At 33.4% G+C, this 20282-nt stretch overlaps 1 protein-coding gene across 1 annotated transcript; it reads left to right on the top strand.

Annotated features, from left to right (window-relative positions):
* The first annotated feature begins 902 nt into the window (after window positions 1-902).
* On the top strand, window positions 903-14679 carry LOC137926292 (charged multivesicular body protein 7). Its single transcript, XM_068769891.1, has 11 exons — window positions 903-1257; window positions 3200-3419; window positions 4658-4832; window positions 5988-6154; window positions 7597-7733; window positions 8800-8887; window positions 9375-9546; window positions 10474-10662; window positions 12716-12883; window positions 14184-14337; window positions 14504-14679. The coding sequence occupies exons 1-11, from the start codon at window positions 986-988 to the stop codon at window positions 14646-14648; spliced, it is 1887 nt and encodes a 628-aa protein (XP_068625992.1). The 5' UTR covers window positions 903-985; the 3' UTR covers window positions 14649-14679.
* The last annotated feature ends 5603 nt before the right edge of the window (window positions 14680-20282 follow it).

Raw genomic sequence — 20282 nt, forward strand, 5'->3', positions numbered from 1 at the left:
AAAGTTAAACATAATACGATAATTAAAGTCATAGTAGCTTAATTTAAAGTAAGTATAGTTGCATGAGTAATAAAGTAAATAGTAAGGAGAGTTAAAAATGTCTATAGCTTAATTGTCATAAAAGTAACAAATTATACTATGTATTTTTTTTAAATAGTAAATCATGAAATAACATATAATCTTTTGAAAGTCTCATATGTCCTTATTTATACCTTCATATTTTTTTTGATTTCCAGCTTGCTTAGTTCATTTATAGGAAATCTAAATGCCAATTAAAATCGCGTATACAAATTATAATGCAAAAGCGACAGAAATTGTACGGCCTCTAGCTGCCACAATTTGTTGATGACTTACTTGTCTTTTTTACTATTACAAAAGTGTTACCATCAAGCTTTTTCTTTTTCTTTTATACTCCTACAATGCTCAAAACCATCTTCTCTCATTCTTTTGGCTGTACTTATCCACAGATTCCATTTCTAAATGAAATATGAAAGTTCTCCATTTTGAACCATCTATCACCCGAAACAATAGAGACAGATTCCTGCAAGTTGCTGGTCAAATTAACTCGCTGCCCTGACATATTGTTTGTATTTCTGGAATTTACAGAGAATAAGAGACCACATTCATAAATACATACGTAAATTCTAACTATCTACACCATCGTCTTCTTTCTACCCAATTTTCTATTAGCTCGAGATATCATACCAATAACTAACATATTTAACATACATTTGTTAAAAAACTATTCATTTAATTTATTTAAAGTAGGGATTTTAGTCAACACATTACTTAAATGATATTTGCAATTTAATATCTGTGCACGTATCACGTTTATTTGTTTATTCTGTAGCCCTGTATTTTCAATACGTCAAAAAATATTTGAGTATTGTGCGTGGTTTTTTGTTTAGTTTTCTTTTAATTTTAAATTAGTAGTGAACAAAAAATAATTTCTTAGAAGTTAAATCGAGAGGATTAAATACCCGACATGGGCCTAACGGACACACAAATGCCGTACGATAAGCTTCCACAATGCTGGTCGGACGACGTTCGAATGAACGCATTATTTGCGCCGTTCAGGATTAAGTCAGCGAACCCAGAGTCCTGGGACATGAAGATGAAGTTCTGGTCTGATATAGTGCGGCAGTGGTGTCGCTATAAAACCGATCCTGTAGTATCAGCGGCTGATGTAAAAAGTGCGTTTCAGAGGAAAGGTCGGACCGCCGCATGTGTTGACATCGTTATTGAAGAAATGTTTAGGTATCTAAACCTTCTTACACCAATAAAATTCAAAACATCACCTGTTATAGACCGTTTTTGGGTTTAACCTTGAAGTTACGTAGCTGTTTCGCGATTTTGAAATTGCGCCAAATTCCTTAGTTCTTTGTTTACTAGGTTGCAACGTAATTATCGATTGCACTGATTTTGACTTCCAGATATTTAATACAAAACGGTTTTAATTATTTACATCACAATAAGTATCAACTTGATTTATTTTAAGTATTCTTATATATCTTTTAACAAGCTTAATAATTTTTACATAGTTGTAATGATTTGCACATTTTGGTTATTCAAGTTATAATAATCTTATTTAAATTTTTTTTTTAGAAATTAAACTTTATGTATTATCATAATCTTCTGTAAGAGTGGTACTTTTATATTCCAATGTACCATTACACCTCAATCTTGTAATGTAATGTAACAAACAGAGTAGAAGTTTCAATGGAGTCTTCTAGATAAGTTGCATAAGTAAAGCACCTTCAGTACTCTGCTTTCTCATTTCTGTGGGATACATAAATGAAAAAATAATGTTCACCCAGACAGGAAAAAACTACACTTTTTTTTATTTGCATTTATTTAAATAAGTTTCACTAGAAGTGGCATGGGTAGAGTCCCTACCTGGTGGATTTGTTGGAAAGGTTGGAAAAAGTCTCTGAATGCAGGTCATCATGATGATCTTTAGGGGAGGCCTATGCTTTACAGTAAGAATTTATTGGCTGACATGATGATGTTGAATTATGAAGACAATTTCAATGTATTTGTCAAGTTTCAAAAGCTTCTCTATTTGAGTGTAATGGAACATCTTTGTGATATCTGTGAATAGTTAATAGCTGCTGGTGGCTAAATCTGTATGTGGTGGGTGGAGAAGAAATTTAAATGGAATTCTTCTAATTAGATGGAGGCTTTCATTTGCTTTTTTTTAATATGAAGGCTAATCTTAAAATGGCACCCATGCAATACTTTTTCATTAACCACTGCTTTTTTATTTTTGTACTGAACTTGTAAATTAAAGATCTGCGTGATTAATTTTTTTAAATATTTACATATCCTTTACCTTTAGTTATAATATTCTTTATTATGTTATTATTCTTATTCTCTTATAAATAATTACTAGAAATCAAAATTTTAATTAATGATTTGAAATTACTGAAAATTTTTTCATAACTCTTTAATTTTTTTATAAGCCACTTTTTAATTTTATTTGCATATTATTTGACTAGTTTAAAAAAATAATAATAATAAAGGATCATGGGGAATTTACAGGACTGGAACTATATGGTTATTGCTGAAAATGTTTTTAATACTAACACACCCTCTAAAAATTAGTGATGTTCTTAAACAAATTTGTAGCAGAACAGCGAATGGCTTACTAGAGAATAATGTGCAAACTAGGCAAGAAGTTATATCAATTACTTAGACCTTACTTTGCGAAATAAGCTGTCTGCAAAACAATGTAAATATATGATGTCCCTTCCAAGAAACTCAATTTAAGAACGAGTTGAGGGATATCGGATGGTAATAGCATCAGTTCCGAGTTTTGGCTCCGGGGGAATTCCTGCTCACCAGAGTACTAGCTAAGGCTCTCAAATCTTAAATCGACTCTTAGATAAGTTAAACAATAGGATAACACCTATATATTCTTGTGTAACTTTTTAAAAAAGAAGTCTCAGATTTATGAAACTTGACTAGTTATGATACATATAAACTCACAATATCATCAAAAGAAATACAATTTCATTATTTCATTAATAGAAAACTAACAAATTTGAGTAAAGATTTTTAAGGCCATTGGAAGTCTAGGGTCTTGGATGTATTTTCATATCAATGAATAGATGTAGTTTTCTACTAGGTGTTCTTGTGTTAATATATAGAAAAGATATTTATTTATAGAAATATTGTATCACCACTTTTTATGTTACAGAAATGGTGAATTGTCACCTATAACAAAATATCTACAGATTCTTCACAATGGCCCTGAGGGCTGGGTCCATTGGAGTGCAAGGATGGCATTCAGGCCTGCTGTGTTTGCAGTGTCAACCATGTTGTCATTGCTACCAGCGAGGCAGCAGCTGGATCATGATGGGCTGCCCAAAGCAAGCATAGAGTCAACACAGCGATTTGTCCTTGAAAGTGCTGTGAAGGTAACTTTTGTTGTACTGTGAACACGCTCAGGCTTAGTGCAGTAATGAATTGACTGTTTTTATTCATTGTGTTTTAAATAATTCAATTTTATTGTAAAGAGATAAGTGATCAAAGGATATCACAGACTGGTACCTCGGGAATAGAAAAAGGAATAGCAAGAGCAGGCAAGTCATATTATGGGAGGATGACTTAGTGGTTGGAGAAGAGTTTGTAGAGATAGAGTAGAATGAAAAGTTTCTAAGAAACCTAAGTCTTAGACACAACCTAACAAACAAATTGGAAATTGATGTCAATATGTAACTCAGAGTTGTTAGTGAATAAACACTTTTTTATGAATTTATCAAAAGTTCCACTGTAATCATTATTTAATAATAGCAACCAGTGAGCCATATAATGATTATATCCCTAATTGATTTGACTTGCAAACTAAAGAAGTAAACTTGTGGCATAATCTTTACAAAGAAATAAAATTTGTGTGTCTGTTTGTTATATTAAAATAATTTCTATTAGATGCTTATGAATATGTGGTGCATATACCAAAATGACATTTTTTTAAATATTAGAGGGACTTGAAAGTAATGTCATTTCTGTTGACAATGTTGTGTACTATATTTGTGTATTGTGTGTAGATGACAGAAGGTTGTTGATAACAAAGGGGAATATATTGTTGATTAGAAATAAAAACTTATTAAAAATGTAGTTGTGTTAACTTAAGATAGCTACTTAACATTCCAGACCCCCCAATATTTTGTCTGTCTGTCTGTTTGTTTGTTCTGGGTAATCTCTGAAATAGCTTGACTGATTTTGACCGGATTTATACAGGCAGGTAGCTCATGCAATGTGTTAGATAGGCTACTTTTATTTTAGAAAAATTCTTAATCAAAAATAAAACACTTAATGATTTTTTTGTTAAATTCGACATGAATAAAATCATTGGCACAGCTAGACTGTTTATATAAACTGTGAGTGTGATCTTCTCAGTTAGGTTTTGACTTCATTTACACTGAGGTTACAAAATGCCTTCACTTACTTGCCTTTACGAGGGCAATGATGTGTTTCAGACTTGCACTGGTTAAAACCTTTGCCATGTCACTTTATGACTAGGCTATGTTTAGCAAACTTAATTTACATGGTATTTTGTTTTTAAGACCCTGGTAGCTCAATATAATAAGGTTAGAGCATGCTGTTCACTAATTTATGGGTTTAGTTCTTGACCAATCATTTTGTAAACTTACAGGAGCAAGCCACCAACTTCTTGAATGACTTTCCAGCAGGTGAACCGCACATAGGTACCATTGATGAACTGATGAAATGCAGTCAATGGAATGGGAGCCGAGAGACATTCGAGATTATTCTTGGATATTTGGTATCACAAGGGGCGGCTGTTAAAAAAGGAGATGTAGTAAAATTGGGTATGCAATTTTGTTTTATTTTTATGGTCATCATTACCATCATAATGATTATTTATTCTATATGGTTGCGGGGTCTATCTTGAAGAATATCACCACAGCCTCTCTTCTTGGGTTAAAGCAGAAGACTACTAATAGGACAATAAACTAACCTTGCCATTTCCATAACTGGATACAAAAGGATAATGGGACAGAATAAACCCGGCCATAAAACAATCAAAACTGATAATTGGGAGGAAGTCAAGTAACCAATAACTTCGCTATTTAAAACATGAAGCTGCTACTGGAGCCACAGCTTAATGGCCTTAGTCTGACAGCAGGTGTTAAACAATTTCTCAAGAAACCCTCCCTAAGAAAGGAATCATGGAACTGGTTGAGATCCCCCACAGTGAAAATTGCGAAGTAAAAAAAAATCATTTCAGCAATAGAACATCTCCAACTAGATTTGGACCTTCCCCACAGATTTCTTAATAGGACTGATTGAAAGTTGCCTGCATCTATGGTATAACCAAAAAACGTGCTGCTGTGCTGTCTGTGTCTATTTATCTTCATTATTTCATTTTTAATGTGATCTGTAGCGTTTTTTGTGTTATTGGGCACAATGGCAAGTAGAGATGGACTCGCACATGTACATGATAATTATGATAAAACTGCAAAAGATATACAATTTAATTTTAAAATTAGAAGTAAATACTCTCTTATAAAAAAGGTGCATTTAAAAAAATCTTAATTTTTTAATGCTTGAAAAGAGTGCTATGAAATAATAATAATGAAACTATTATATTGTTCTCTGATTTGGACCTCTGCTACACCAAAAGTGAAGGCCTATTTTAGTTTTAATCATCCCTGCTTTATTGCCTTGATTGTACAGTATTTTTCTACAATTTTAGAAATGTCCACCTTCCACCCTTTTTTTTGTTGGCCCCCACTATTGAGGGCCTCTCGCTCTGCCCTATTGTTCACTGAATTCGTATGAGAGCTGATTCGCTTGTAACTGTAACGCTCTGTCCTTACAATTGTCTGTTGTCTGGCGTTACAATCTCATTTATAATATATAATATCTTTAATTAATACACACCCTTGCAAGCTTTTTAATTACACGACTGAAAGAGAGAGGTTACATTATCATTATGTTAATAAAATATATTTATTTTCCAGCGGAGTCAAACAAAAAGGTGACAGCAGTGACCGAAGCTGACGAGGCGCTTGTTAAACTGACGTCAGCGGAAGCCAAGCTCGAGGCTGATGTGGAGCGCCTCGGCAAGGAGCTGATTGCAGCAGACACAGAAGCCAGAGCTGCCTTGAAGTTAGGCAACAAATTAGCTGTAAGTGTTACTTATGGAAATAGGTGATAGAGCTTTAAATGGGTGATATAGTTCATTTGCTGTCAGTTAATCTGTGGTACATCTTATCTAATAATCAATGGTTTCATTGTAAATAAATAATGTAATGATAAAATAGTAAGAACTACATATTAAAATTATTCAGACTTTTTACTGATAGAAGTTAATTAGCCTGTCGCATTCCAACACAAAAAATAAATGAATGTACCATATTTGAAAGTGATTTTTCAGCAAATGAGCTATTCACCCATCTTTTAAAGTGTATGATACAGTTATATAATCACCCTGTATATTGGTAATTTTTTAATTTGGACTCAGTAAACTGTAAGTTTGACTGTTTATTTATGGCTATTTAAGTGTAGAAAAAATATTCGTCCATCTGACAGTTGCTGAGGTTATACACAGTTCAAGGCCACCACCCAAAATACCCACGACATGATAGGCCTAAGAACTAACGGCGTTGTCTTCTAGTCGGATACACTGGGTTACACCAGTGCCGTGACTATCATCACCATTTCAGTCATAGAATGTTTACTGCTGGACATAGGCCTCTACCATAGATCTCCAACAGGATCCAATCACTAAGTCAAATGTTCTGTGTTTGGAGGACTTCAGTCTATCTGCGATATGGAGCTGGGGAAGCAAATAGAGTAAGAAAGCATTGCCATTTCTTGAGGGCGACAATGATAGTTGCCCCACATTCTTGGGGTACTGCAAGAAGATTGTGCAGTATATAATAAGCAAGACAAAGATTTAGAATAGTAAGAAGTAGGGTAAGACAAAAAAAGGAATTATTATAAATTGTTGTTAAAAAAAGGTGCTATCTTAAAACATAAAGTTAGTCATTAATAATTACAAACCAATTCTGTGATACTGCAACATGATAAAGAATGAAAAAGAAACAAAAATAAACTGTGATACATTAGAAACGGTGATGAGTAATTAAAGATGATTCATGGAAGGTAATGAAACATAAACAAGAAAGACGAATAATGTGAAAGAAGGAAGGTGATGAAAGAGAAAGAAAATAATAATTAATTTATTTTAAATTTAATAATGTAAAATATTGACCCTGTCCACCCACAGTAGTGGTAGAAAGAGCTCAAGAGATGTGATTTGGAGTTTTTCGTGCTTCTTCTCCACCAGTATAACACCTTGTGAAGCAGAGTATCGTCAAAATTAAGAAAAATTAAAAAGTTAACTATAAATGTGAGTCCTGTTTAAAATTCGAAATTTGAATAAATAAATTTTATCTTAAGGCCTCAGTGGTCATCAGTACGCCACGTCTGTTACTTTTGTTTGTCTAAGAATGTCTATCTTTTAGACGAATCCCGAGTGTAAACCGTTCCATGGTTTGTTGAGCGACTGATCTTGCCAATGAAGCTAAGAGATATTATAATTTATGCTGTGTTTTGTAAAAACAGGCTAAAAACCACTTGCGAAGGAAGCACAAGATATCAGCGCGTGCCCAGCGCTGTGAAGCTGCTCTGGAGAATGTGCGACTTCTTCTCCACCAGATGAGAGAGGTTGACTCAAATGCAGCCATTGTTGATACATACAGGTAAGACATATTGAAGAGATAAACTGGGTTGTTCACCTCTTATGTTATGTAAGATTTTGAAATGCAAACTACTATATGATGCCGAGTTTTGGATGTTATATTGAAGCATTGTCAGTCGCTGCCTTATAGATGTCAATTTTTTTTATTGTTAAAGCAATTTATTTCCAAGCTTTATTATCTTTCAAAAATCCTTTATAATGTAATATGATTTATAACAAGTTTTAGGTAAATAAACTTCTTACATTTATTACATGATAATTTAGACGTTACATCGGAAAGTATTTTAAACTCATGTGCAGTTGACTACTAAATGGTTATTCATTTTATGATTTCTAAAGAACCCAATTTGGTCCACCATTTGGGTTTTGACGTTGATTTATGGGACAATAACCTATTTGTATATTTTATTTATTATTGCATCGAACAGCCTAATACTGTTAAGAATCTTATACTAATAAATTTACAATAGTCTATGGCACACTTTTGTTAACAATCGACAAAATTGATATTGCATTGATGTTATTTAAAAAAAAAAGATTGTCAGGCCATGTATTCAAAATTATTTTTTTTTTAATTTGTACTATATAATATAAATCATGTAAAATAGCCAACAAACTCATGAATACTATTATAGGAATTATTTAATAATATACCTTGTAATTTTAAATTTTGAAACTAAGAAAAGGAACGTCTAATATATTTCGTGGATCTTTATTATGTATGTGTACACGCATACCGTATACATTATATATTACATATAGATTGTAAATTTTGGCGCATAAATAATATGTTATTAAATATATATTGAGAGTTAAATATTAGGATACGAATTCCTTTAAAAAACATGTTAGAGAATCTCTAGTTTAGGAGTTATAAATAGCCAGAATAGCTCTTTTTTGTAAAATAAATATAGATAAATTACAATTATAAACACTGTAATACTAAATGCTATGAAGGTAGTTTAAATAAAGAGTTACTAATTTTTTTTTATAAATTATCTGTGGTTATTCCCTAACTGCCCTGTCACCATATGTGGTAATGATGCATATTGTTTTTCTTGTTACAGAACAAGCTCCCAAGCGATGAAGCAAACCATGAAGGAAGGTGGTTTGGAAGAAGATTCTGTTTTCAATACAATGGATGAGTTAAGAGATGTAAGTTATAGTTTTAATGAATTTCATCCAGTAGATGTCCAAGGGCTGAATTAACATTGCTCCTGTAGATCCCAATAGAACGGGTTCCACAACTTTAACAATCTGTCTACCTTGTAAGTGGATGTACATTACACTTTCTGGTCTGTGGTCTCCACCCCCAGAACCTTAAGATCCTAATGGCCATTATTTCTGTGGTCAGTCCATTTTCACTTCAACTTGTCATTCCGCTGGTTTATTTCGGTTACTTATGTCCATCCATGGTTCTCCTTATTCTTTTTTTAGTTAATGATAATTGAATTTATTAGTAATAACGACTATTATATTTGTGTTAATACTTAAATAATATCATTAGATATATATAGTTACGGTAGACGCAGCTTGGGTAAGCCCCCTACTAGGGAACCGATGTAGTTAAGGTAGCCTATGCCTTGCAGTTGGCATCTGTAGGCTGACATGATAATGATATAAACTTGGAATATATATATAGGTGCTGGACACATATAACGAGGTGGAGAAGGCCCTCGGCACCACCGTAGACGACATTGACATGTCCGAGCTGGAGCAGGAGCTAAAGGAACTCCTGGACACTCCGCCTCCATCGGGTGGAGGAACTCCTGGAAGAGCGGAGAGAAGACCAGGTGCTGCAGTTAGAGATAAAGGTGGGTTGTAAAACTTTCTCTTTTTTATTATCTGTGTTCAATCACGCCATAACTTGAAGTAGAAGGTTCTTAAGGAAAAAAAACAGATTAAAAAAATAATATAGATCCATTGCGCATTTGAATTTTGAGCGTTCACACACAGTAAATTAATTTTATGTTTTAACAACTGCATCAATAAATGTCACTGAATCAATATATTTAATACACATTTATTTAATTAAAAAGGTGATCACTCTGAAATTATCTTTAATTAATTTTATGATTTGTGACAGGGCTGATAACTGGTAGTACAAAGTCTGTCGGGAGAGTTATTTCTCAATAAAAGCTGTTTATGTTTCTTTCTGATTGTTTTCCTCTCTGCTTGGGATTGTGGCTTCAGACTCCATTAACCATTATCGGTTATGTTACATGATACTGATGTAACGTGGGATGGGAGGCAATGCGCGAATGTAATGTGGATGCTGTATGTTGAATGTATGCTAAATGATAGAAAATATGAAGGATGAAAGAGGGAATAAATAGAGAAATCGTAAAGGATTAGACTGGGAAGGGGAAAGCAGGAGCGTGTATATCTCTGTCCTGAAAACAATATGGGGAAAGAGTATTTTTAAACTAAAAAAAATTGGATGCTCCAGGACTTTGGTTTTCCAATCTCCATGCATCAACTTTCGAATCTATTCATTGTAAAATTGCTTTGATTTACATCCTTTATGGTTATAACTTTACCAAGCAAGCATCTATGTATTAAAATTACATAATTGTGACTTTTTTTACTAGGGTGAATGCAAATAAGATGGATTACAGTTTAAGTAATACAAAGTGTGTAACAAAAACCGTAACCAACTAACAAAAACAAGATGTTTTAATTTAAAACGAGCACTTCCCTTTACATTTTTGTCTGAAAAAAAGTTAAAAATTCGATTTCAGAGAACAATTTGCCATCACCGCCATCAAATAAGCCGTCTCGTAGAAAAGAGTCGGAAAGAGACTTCATATTCGACGGCGAAGAACGCATGCTGGCGGAGTTGAACGAGCTCAGTCTAGAAGATTCTACGCCGAGGAAATCTGGACGAGCCAGGCCTACAGCAGTGGCGGAGACCTGTGCTGAGACTGCAGGTGAGACGACCGTGCCGTCTACCCAGTAGGTTTAAGAAAATCATCATCACCATCATGTCAGCCAATACAACCTTAGAAGCCATAGGCCTCCCCTAAGATATCCACAATGACTGATTGAAGAATCGCTAGTAAGAAAATTCTTCTGCTATTAAAATCTTTTCTTGTATTGTAAAAGATTTTCTCCTACATTTAAAGATTTTTCATATGTTGTAAAAGATTTTTGGCTACTTTAAAGTTACTTTTACACTTAAGAAAAATACTTAAGTGTAAAAGGATATTCTTCCAGCGTAAAAGATTTTTCTTCTAGTCTAAAAGATTTTTCTTCGAATGTAAAAGATTATTCTTCCACTAAAATATTTTCGTCTAGTGCAAAAGAATTTTCTTTAAGAGTAAAAGATTTTTAAGTGAAAATGCGGTTTAATTAAGGTTTTAATAATATTAATAGTAAAAGCAAAAAATTGAGAGGTTATCATCCGAACTGTAGTACAAATGTTGGTGTATTATAACCTAACAGTAGATTAAAAGTACAGACAATAGAATTATTAATAGTATTATTGCTCTCTATAACCTATATGAAGGTCTTCAAACAAAATGTTTTATGTTGGTATTAAAGAACACAACCTATTATATTAGGTTAAATGGGCACAACTAAACTTGTAGTGTTAGGTTGGCAACATTTTTAGTGCTGCAAACTGTTGTAAAAGTTTTTTTTTATTCATTATACGATCTATTTTTTTTTTATTCTGAACAGTTTTATTTAATATTCTACTTCATTATATCTATTTTTTTTTATTTATATATATTTTGGAACATTTTGAAGTTAAGCAACCTTGTTAAAAATATAATTAGTACGCAGTTAAATAAAGAATAATAATTAGTTACCTATTCAATTTTAAAATAAAATACATCTATGTAGGTAAATAGATTTATTTAAGAACTGATTTTAATTTTAGATTTTTTTAATATTGCCCATGCCATGGTTGCCTGTCATTGAACTTGCTACAAGTTTATTTATATTCTTATCATCGTTAAAAAATAAAATAAAATTATTGTACTCTCTTATGTTTAAATTTAGAAGATAAAACAGAAGACAATGTTAAGAAATATCTGTAGTGACAAGTTTTACAATAGACACGAACTATACTGTGCGGCACTAAAAATTACGTAATGTTTGTGGTGCGCAGGACCGGTTGGATTGGGAATCGAGTGTAGCCAGGTACCGGCTGCCCTCAACGACTCTAGCTATATCTACATCAGTTCCTTAAAAAGTACCATGCCTCTTTATTTATGTCACATAGAATAGGCATTGTTAGTGAGCGTATGGACTGTATAAACGAATTAAATAAATGCAAATGATGGTGGTAATTTAATTATAATTTTACAAAATTAGGTAACAGTGAAATAATATGTAACAATAGACAAGCCAAAACTGCATCGCGACACAAATTGTCAATATATAAAGTATAAAAAAATATTAAATGGTTTTAAATGACCCAATCAGTTGCCAACTGGTATCCTCCAAAGTTCGCCACGACGGTCTTCGTGGCGATATTTAGAGGCGCTGCTCTACAGCTACTTCCCCCGACCTCATGTATGTCATCGAGCAAACCCAGTGGGGAGTTCGTTCATGTATGTTATGGTTGCACAGACTTATTAAGACTAGGGGCCACTCGGGCAAATCATGAACTGATGGCGGGCCGGCCGCCAGAAGTATAGATAATTAAATTTTTTTTGGTTTTATTCTGGAATAGAATTCAATATTTTTCGAATGTACGAGAGTATCATTTTTGCTGTCGGCGGGCCACCAGTATTCGATCGGCGGGCCGCGGTCTGTGCATCCATGATGTATGTGTTCTTATTGTATACATGTATAATTTCAACAGAGCCAATACCCAATACACATGTCTAATGTCTAAGCTGAAATGATGATGATATCAATATTTTTACTTTTGTTTGTTTGTGTATTAATTATTGTATTGTGTATTTCAATCTTTATAATCGTAAAAAAAGATGATTTCAAAGTTGTAAATGGCTTAATTTAAATAATTTACAGAGGTCTCAAAAACATCAGACGAAGAGAAACCTTCGAAGCCATGGTACCCGCCGTCAGGTAGATGCTTGAGGCCTGATGAATCTTGGCCCGAGGCCAGCGTTGACGCGAGCCTGAAAAGGCTCAGTGAAGGCTTTGGGGAGCTGAGGATGGATGATAGACTTCATCCTGGTGAGAAATATATTTATTTTTTTAAATATGTTGGCATAATCATGTCAATAGTCCTACTAGTTTAAGTGAATAGATAGGCAGTAGACAGTCAGAGATTTGTGAGTGAGATTGTGAGTCAGAGATTTGTGAGATGGGGAAGAGCGTGATTATTTAATGGAATCAGGCGTTACCTCGCGGAAGTCCATCCTAAGTAAGAAAAGGACCAATATTTAGCCATTTCCGCACATGCAGTGGTAGTCGTGCAATGAAATGGACCGCCCGCCAACTCGCTGATAAATGCGTATGCGGCAAACAATGCGAATCACATAACCGCCACCACCAAATTACTCAACACGTGTTTCACCCCTCCATGGGGCATCTTCAAGAGTTATGTTACACCGATTAGTGCCAAACACAGAGTCCTGTCCTTAAGAGCGTGATTGACAAGACGCACATGAGATATTTAACCGTTTCAGTCATAGACGGTATTGAAAAAACACTTGAAGAATCCCAAGCAGCGCGATCGCGCTTTCTCTATATGTACGAATATATCCAAGAAGTACAATAGCGCTTGTTGTATGTGTATCACACTTAATATGCGTGCGATGTAGAAAAGAAATTCCAGTATATCTTGATAAAATACCAATGCTGCAAATTTAACTTGTTACTCTCTATTTAAATTAAATGTTACTAAACATTTCAAGTATGTTCGAAATTTAAAAAAAAATTAGAACGAAAATAATACTTTGCTTTTTTATTGTATTATTGTATTTTTATAGTACGATTGTACCTACTGTAAAATATAATATTTGCTACATACTAAAATATGCGTTTTGCTACTTCATCTATAGTGCGAACAGGCAAGGTATGGAACAACACACTGGTGTCGTTGTTTCCAGCTAACTATAACCTAAGAGTCTATAAGTCAAGAGATTAGGTTTCTTCTAAGCAAGCATGTAGCATTATAGACCTCCTCGTCACTTAATATCAGGAGAGACAGAACTAAAATGCTTTGCCTTTGATAAAAGGTTGTTTTTCTTTGTAACAAATGGAAAAACTAAAGTAGAGTATGTATGGAAATGTTAATGCAGAAATGAACTCTGCTAGAGGTATGCCAGCGGTGAGACAGAATGCCTTACACAAGATGGCTTGATGTTTTTCAACTTCTTTTGTCATGCAGTTCAATTACCTAGAGAGTACTCACAAGTCAAACCAATTGTTCTTAATTATCTTATGTATGTCTTGTTATAAATGTAATAATAGTAATCTCAGCTAATAATCAATGTGTTAAAATTAAATTCATTTACTCGTCTGTGTCCAGGTCAACCACTTCAATTGGACTTCACTTCCCCCCCGCGCCACTTCAGCTCTGACTTCCAGGTCCGAGACCACAGGGCGGCTGCTCCTGGCGTTTGGTTGTATAATAATCGCGATGGACAAAACTCCGCACTAGCAGCTAGTACAGAATACATCAGGTCAGTCAATTTTCTTCTATAGCTAGGAACCATACATTTTTTTTTTTTCATAAAAACCTTCCTCAAATTATAATGAAAACCTGTAAAAGATTTGCGCTTAGTAACAAATTTAGTGATTTATTATTATTTATGTATATATATTAAACATAATTTCTTTTATTTTCAGTACGGAGAGCCCTGGTAAAACTGGTGGTAACTTCCAAATGGCACCAGGCGGTGAAAGAAAACCTGAACCGTGGCCTTCGAAGGAGGACGCCGGTATCGAGGACTTGGAGAGGAGACTGAACAAGCTGCGAGGGTTCAAGCTATAATAGACTCCTAGTTTATATAGGTAATACATATTAAGACTTCACATCTTTATGCTTTGTATATAAGGTTCATTTTTCTTTAAACATTAGTGATAAAAGAAAATGCTTGCTGCAAAAAGTTATATTCCTCTATGACAGTTATGCCATATTACTTAATTCTGATGACCTTTAAAAGTATTGGTTTTTATTTTTGACTAAAATGTATTATATCAGATGTTCTCATAAATCAAAGTTAGTAGATTCGTTCAATTAAATAAATCTATAACATATTTTTAAAACAATTGCCGTTTGAAAAAGTAAATAAATTTACAGTACCCGGCGATAAATTTTGCACATCGATCTTTAGAAAGAGATAATCGGCTAATTTCTGTCGCACATAATATAAAACGTTACATAAGTAGTGTGGGCACCTTGTGAAATTATGACTACGAATCCATATTTTAAATATTTTTTCACATTCAATTGTTACCGTGAGTATTTAAAAGCAAATATACTGCAATGGCCTGATTTTGAAAAAAAATATACTAAAAATTATTTCTAAACCAAAATTTTGCTGTGTTTTTTTAATTAATTATCTGTATTAGGCAAAACTTGCTCTATGTGAATATGTTATTTTTTCCGGCAACGCATTTCATAAATAAATAAAAATAAAATCTGTAATTTAACGACAACATTGAAAAATGGACCTTATTACTGTACATATTAAGTTGTGTGTTCTAAATTATATTAGTCAAAATATGTATATATAATCTGTATTTTATAATCATTGTCAATTGTGTAGTTTAAAAAGTATTTTTTGTGTTTGTCCTCTGGTTTGTTTCTGGTCTTGTCTTCGCTCTAACGTCTTCAGTTTTGTGATTATTTTAACGAAACTAAAATAAGTATTTGGTGGTTATTTATTTTTGTGGTTCTCATCACATTTCCATCACCCATCACCATTTGTTATCGAGTTTACAGAATTCCAGTCCAAACAAGCTAGGCGACGCCATCGCACTGTTAATTCAATACGAGACTTTTTCTCTGCGAGTGTCCAAATATTTTGCCATACTTGCGTTTTTGTAACGTAAGTGTGTTTTTAAGCATAAATAGCGTTTTAAATTAGTTCTCATTCCAAAAATTATATTCGAATTTTAAATCGGAATTAGTCAAATGAAATACTTTTATGTATGTGATGATATCCAAAGTATTTCTAGCATTTTTGGAATATAAAATTGTTATGATGTTTAGCTGTCAAATGGTATCTCTTTTCCTAAACTTTCTTGAACGATTAATTATTCTTTTGTGTTATTAATTTTTGACCCCATGATAACAGGGTAGACACATTTCTAGACATGGATAACCAGGGTTCAAAGCTATTAATTCACGTTTATTTCGTTATAGCAACATTATAGTCACATTGTAGTCCACAGCTGGAAGCAATCTATATCTACCCACTATCTTAACATAATTGACTGTCCATTTAGATGGACTAACTATGCTTGTTAGTCTGTGGTCTTCGCTCCAGAACCTTATTAAATCTTATTTTTCTTACCAACTGGCTAGTTATGTGAGTTTCATTCCGCCTATAAGTCAATGTACCAGATTTCAGAGTTTAAAATTGCCATAAAAATAAATTATATTTCTTATTCGGATGGTAAATAAAAATAAAATAAAAAAATATATAATCAAGTGGTGTATTTAATAAAACTTTGTTTTATACGTACAGATAAATTGATGGATTTGATATTTTAATATTTATCCTATTCAGAACAAAGAAATCGTGCATGTATAAATAACAATAGATACAGGGTGGCCCATAAGTCCTTTGAAAAGTAAAATTTGAATAAAACGAACAGGGCGCGCGTGAGCGGTGCAGGGGAAGCGATGGGAGTAACTTCGGTTTCTGGGAATTTAGTCGCGATGGAGCATTTTACCGGAGCAGACCGTGCGTTTTGTGTGCGCGAGTTTTATAAAAATGACAATTCGGCAACCGTTGCGCGGCGTAAATTTCGAAAACACAAAGTTTTACACAACTTTGACGACACTCCAACTCTTCAAACGATTAAGAACTGGGTTGCTAAGTTCGAGGAGACCGGTTCGACGTTAGATAAACCGCGGTTGGGTCGCCCAAGGACGTCACGTACGAAACAAAACATAGACACAGTGACACAGTCTATTCGCGAAAATCCGACACAGCCAACTCGTAAGCGCGCCAGAGCATTAAACGTATCCAGGACATCGTTACAACGGATTTTGAAGAAAGATTTACATATGCACCCTTACAAAATTCAGTTGGTTCAAGAATTAAAGAAAACTGACGGTATTCAAAGACAAAATTATGCGAATGAAATGTTGAATCGGTTTACTTCCTTCAATGACATAATGTTCTCTGACGAGGCTCATTTCCATCTTAACGGGCATGTTAGTAAACAAAATTGCCGCTATTGGAGCCCCATCAATCCAAAACTTAAGCATCAGAAGCCCTTACATAGTCCGAAAGTGACTGTTTGGGCCGCTATGTCAACCCATGGTACCCTAGGGCCTTACTTCTTTGAGGATGGCAGAGGGCGCGCAGTTACTGTTACGTCGGAGCGATATGTGGCTATGATCGAAGAATTTTTCATACCAGAATTGCAAAACTTTTCAGGCTTTAATGCCAGAACGCGGTTTCAACAGGATGGGGCCACTTCTCACACCTCTAACACTGCTATGCCCGTTATCCGTCAACTTTTTCCTGGCAAAGTGATCTCTAAGAGAGGAGACATTTCCTGGCCTCCACGTAGTCCAGATCTGACCCCGATGGATTCTTTTTGTGGGGCTACCTTAGGGCTAAAGTATACGACACAAACCCGCGGTCAATTGAGGCCCTAAAAGAAAACGTCCGCAGAGAAATGACAAGCATTTCAGCAGTGACGTGCCGCGCAGTCATCGACAATTTTAGACGTCGTTTGCAAGAGTGCCGTGATCGCAACGGATTACATTTAGAAGATGTTATTTTCATAAAATAATTCCCGTTTTTTAAGCTTTTTTTGTAAATAAAAATTTAATTCATAATGTAATTAGTTTTATTTTAATAAATTTTTTTCATATCAAAGGACTTATGGGCCACCCTGTATATTAACAAAAAATTAAATATGACGTTTTAAAATATATTTAAATGAAACATGGTATCTTGCGATTGAAAATATTTATCGATATTTCGTTTATTCGAAAGAAGAATTTAAAATATGTTGTTTTAAAAACTTAAATATATGATCAGATAAAATTTTGTAATTACATCATAACATATTCTTTTTACAAAGTGTAGACATTTTCTAAACCTTGCAACCAGTTGCCTTCCTAATTAGAGCTCTTTCAGCAGTCTTCATATTTTAAACCAATCATTAATTAATAATTAAAATTAAAATGTTCCCGCCAAAATTTGGACACATTTTTTCACAACCGTCACGACAGTACTATCAATTCAGTCAAATTTTAATGTCAAATACAGATTATATAATTGTATATTTTCCGCCATTTTATTTGACGTTTTTTTGTAACGTCATCATTGTGATTTTATGCTTTATTAAAAATTTTAATTAAGAATCGACTATTGTATATTTTATTATTATTATTCATCATTCAACACAACTGTCGAGTTACCGCCTGAATTTTTTAAATTTCATAATAAAGTTGCTATCGATAATGCTATATGTAGTTCGAATTTAAATACAGATAATGTTGTTATTTTTCCCGCCATTAAATTTGACGTTTCATTGTGACATATGCATTGTGATTTTACGCTTTATTAATATTGTAAAATTATAATTGTACAGTTTATTTTTATTGTAAATTAACACGGATGACTCAAGATGATGATTGCAGGTGATGAAAATTATTATAACGAACAATGTACAGATATATTTTAAGGTTACTCTGTAAGAATTGTATATGACGTGTCAAATAAGTATAGAGAAAAAATTTTGGAAAAAAATACCAAAAAAAAAAGAATTACACTAAACTGTAGATTAATGTAGATGTGCTTTTTTATACATAACTAAGAAAAATGAACAAAAAATTATATGTGTACGCCGTGTTTGCGGCGTGTGGAAGTGCCTGAATAGATAATGATAGGTTGTGGGTTTGATGCCCTTGTTCGAGCTTAGAAGGTTGTATAAAATACCCGGATTACTAATGCGCTGGAAACGCTCTTATAATGTACTAAAAGATTAATTAGTGTTGTTTTTAATCAATTGACGTCAACATATCTGGGCACGTAGCTAGCACCAATGGTGTTGGGGCCAAAAGGTCGAGAAGACCACAAGGTAGACGCGGCATGGGATACCCCCCCTCACTAGGTGCATCAGTGAAGATCGCTGGAGTATGGCGACCTTTGGAAGGGCATGATGATGAACAGTCAAGCGCATTAGCAATTCGTGGGTATGATACGTATGAAATGACTTTAGAAATATAAATGCGATATATTATGTCTGTAGAGATAAGATATTAATCAAAATTACTAAGTAAATGTATGAAACAGTGCTTGCAAACCTTTTTACATATGTGAGCCATTGTAATATTTTTCTGACTATTTCTAAGTGTGTGATATAAATTTATTTCAAAACGGACAAAATTAACTCCGGACAGAGGTAATACCAGTAAACGCACGATTTATTAGAGTTAATGTAAGGATGTGTTCACATGGGAGAAAAATTTCATTCTTCATCTGTTAATTATATGCTGTGGAAATATTTTCTAGCCCTCATGTTGACTTTTCCCGTGTACCATTCGACTTTCCATGTTCGGATTTATTTATACTTAATCTGTGACGTCAGTTAAAAAGATGATGACAAAATTGTTACATGCACGCTCTTTAGAAAATTGCCTTATGTAAACACATCTTTACCACAATCCCTATACAATCTAATTATCTCCGTCTATCCCCGTTACAAAATTAATTTTGAAAGAATGTTGTATTAACTCTGTCCAGGTGAATATAGTGTAGTTATTAATTGTAATATTATCTGTAGATTATTACGTCTGTGGACTGTGACGTTTATTATCATCTATCTGCCCATACTAGGTCTGTGGTGTATCGCTTTCCCAACTGTGGGGATATTAAAGAGAATAATTCATCACGTACATATCTGATTTTATTTGTTTTATTATTGTTCCTAAATTAAATTCGGAACGTGATCATAGAATCAATAGAAGCTTATATAGGTACTTAAGAATATCTAAGTAATTTATGTAATCATAATATTTATGCAAGCATGTTTAAAGTATTTTTTGCCATAAATTTTAATTAAAAATCATTTTCGATGTTGATTTTGTGCAGTGGAATAATGATGTATGTATAAACAATATAACATTTAAAAAGAGATATTTTCGCGCCTTTTTTGTGTGACATTTCTTGTAAGAGCAAATTTATCCTACATTTGACAGCTTATAAAATAAACAACGGAATTTAACATTTTAATACGAGAGCTTAACTAAAGGAATAGGCGGTAAACATACTATCATTAATATATATATTCATTTTTTTATATAATATATATCCATTTTTAATTTGCACACATATATATGTACTTTTATCAGTTGGTTGTGAGCGGTTATGGTACCATATACATGTACGGTTACATATAGATTAAAATATTAATTTTACGTGTGTCACAGTCG

Source organism: Battus philenor, unplaced genomic scaffold, assembly GCF_028537555.1.
Source record: "Battus philenor isolate CCGP_79_NKW_IND1 unplaced genomic scaffold, ilBatPhil1.0.hap1 SCAF_29, whole genome shotgun sequence".
Classification (NCBI taxonomy): domain Eukaryota; kingdom Metazoa; phylum Arthropoda; class Insecta; order Lepidoptera; family Papilionidae; genus Battus; species Battus philenor.

Bases quoted from the DNA above. Each gene is read 5' to 3' on its own strand.
- LOC137926292 (XM_068769891.1), top strand. From the start codon at position 986: ATGGGCCTAACGGACACACAAATGCCGTACGATAAGCTTCCACAATGC. The intron at 9,547-10,473 runs GTGGGTTGTAAA...ATTCGATTTCAG, and splicing joins TGCTGCAGTTAGAGATAAAG to AGAACAATTTGCCATCACCG. The intron at 12,884-14,183 runs GTGAGAAATATA...GTCTGTGTCCAG, and splicing joins GGATGATAGACTTCATCCTG to GTCAACCACTTCAATTGGAC.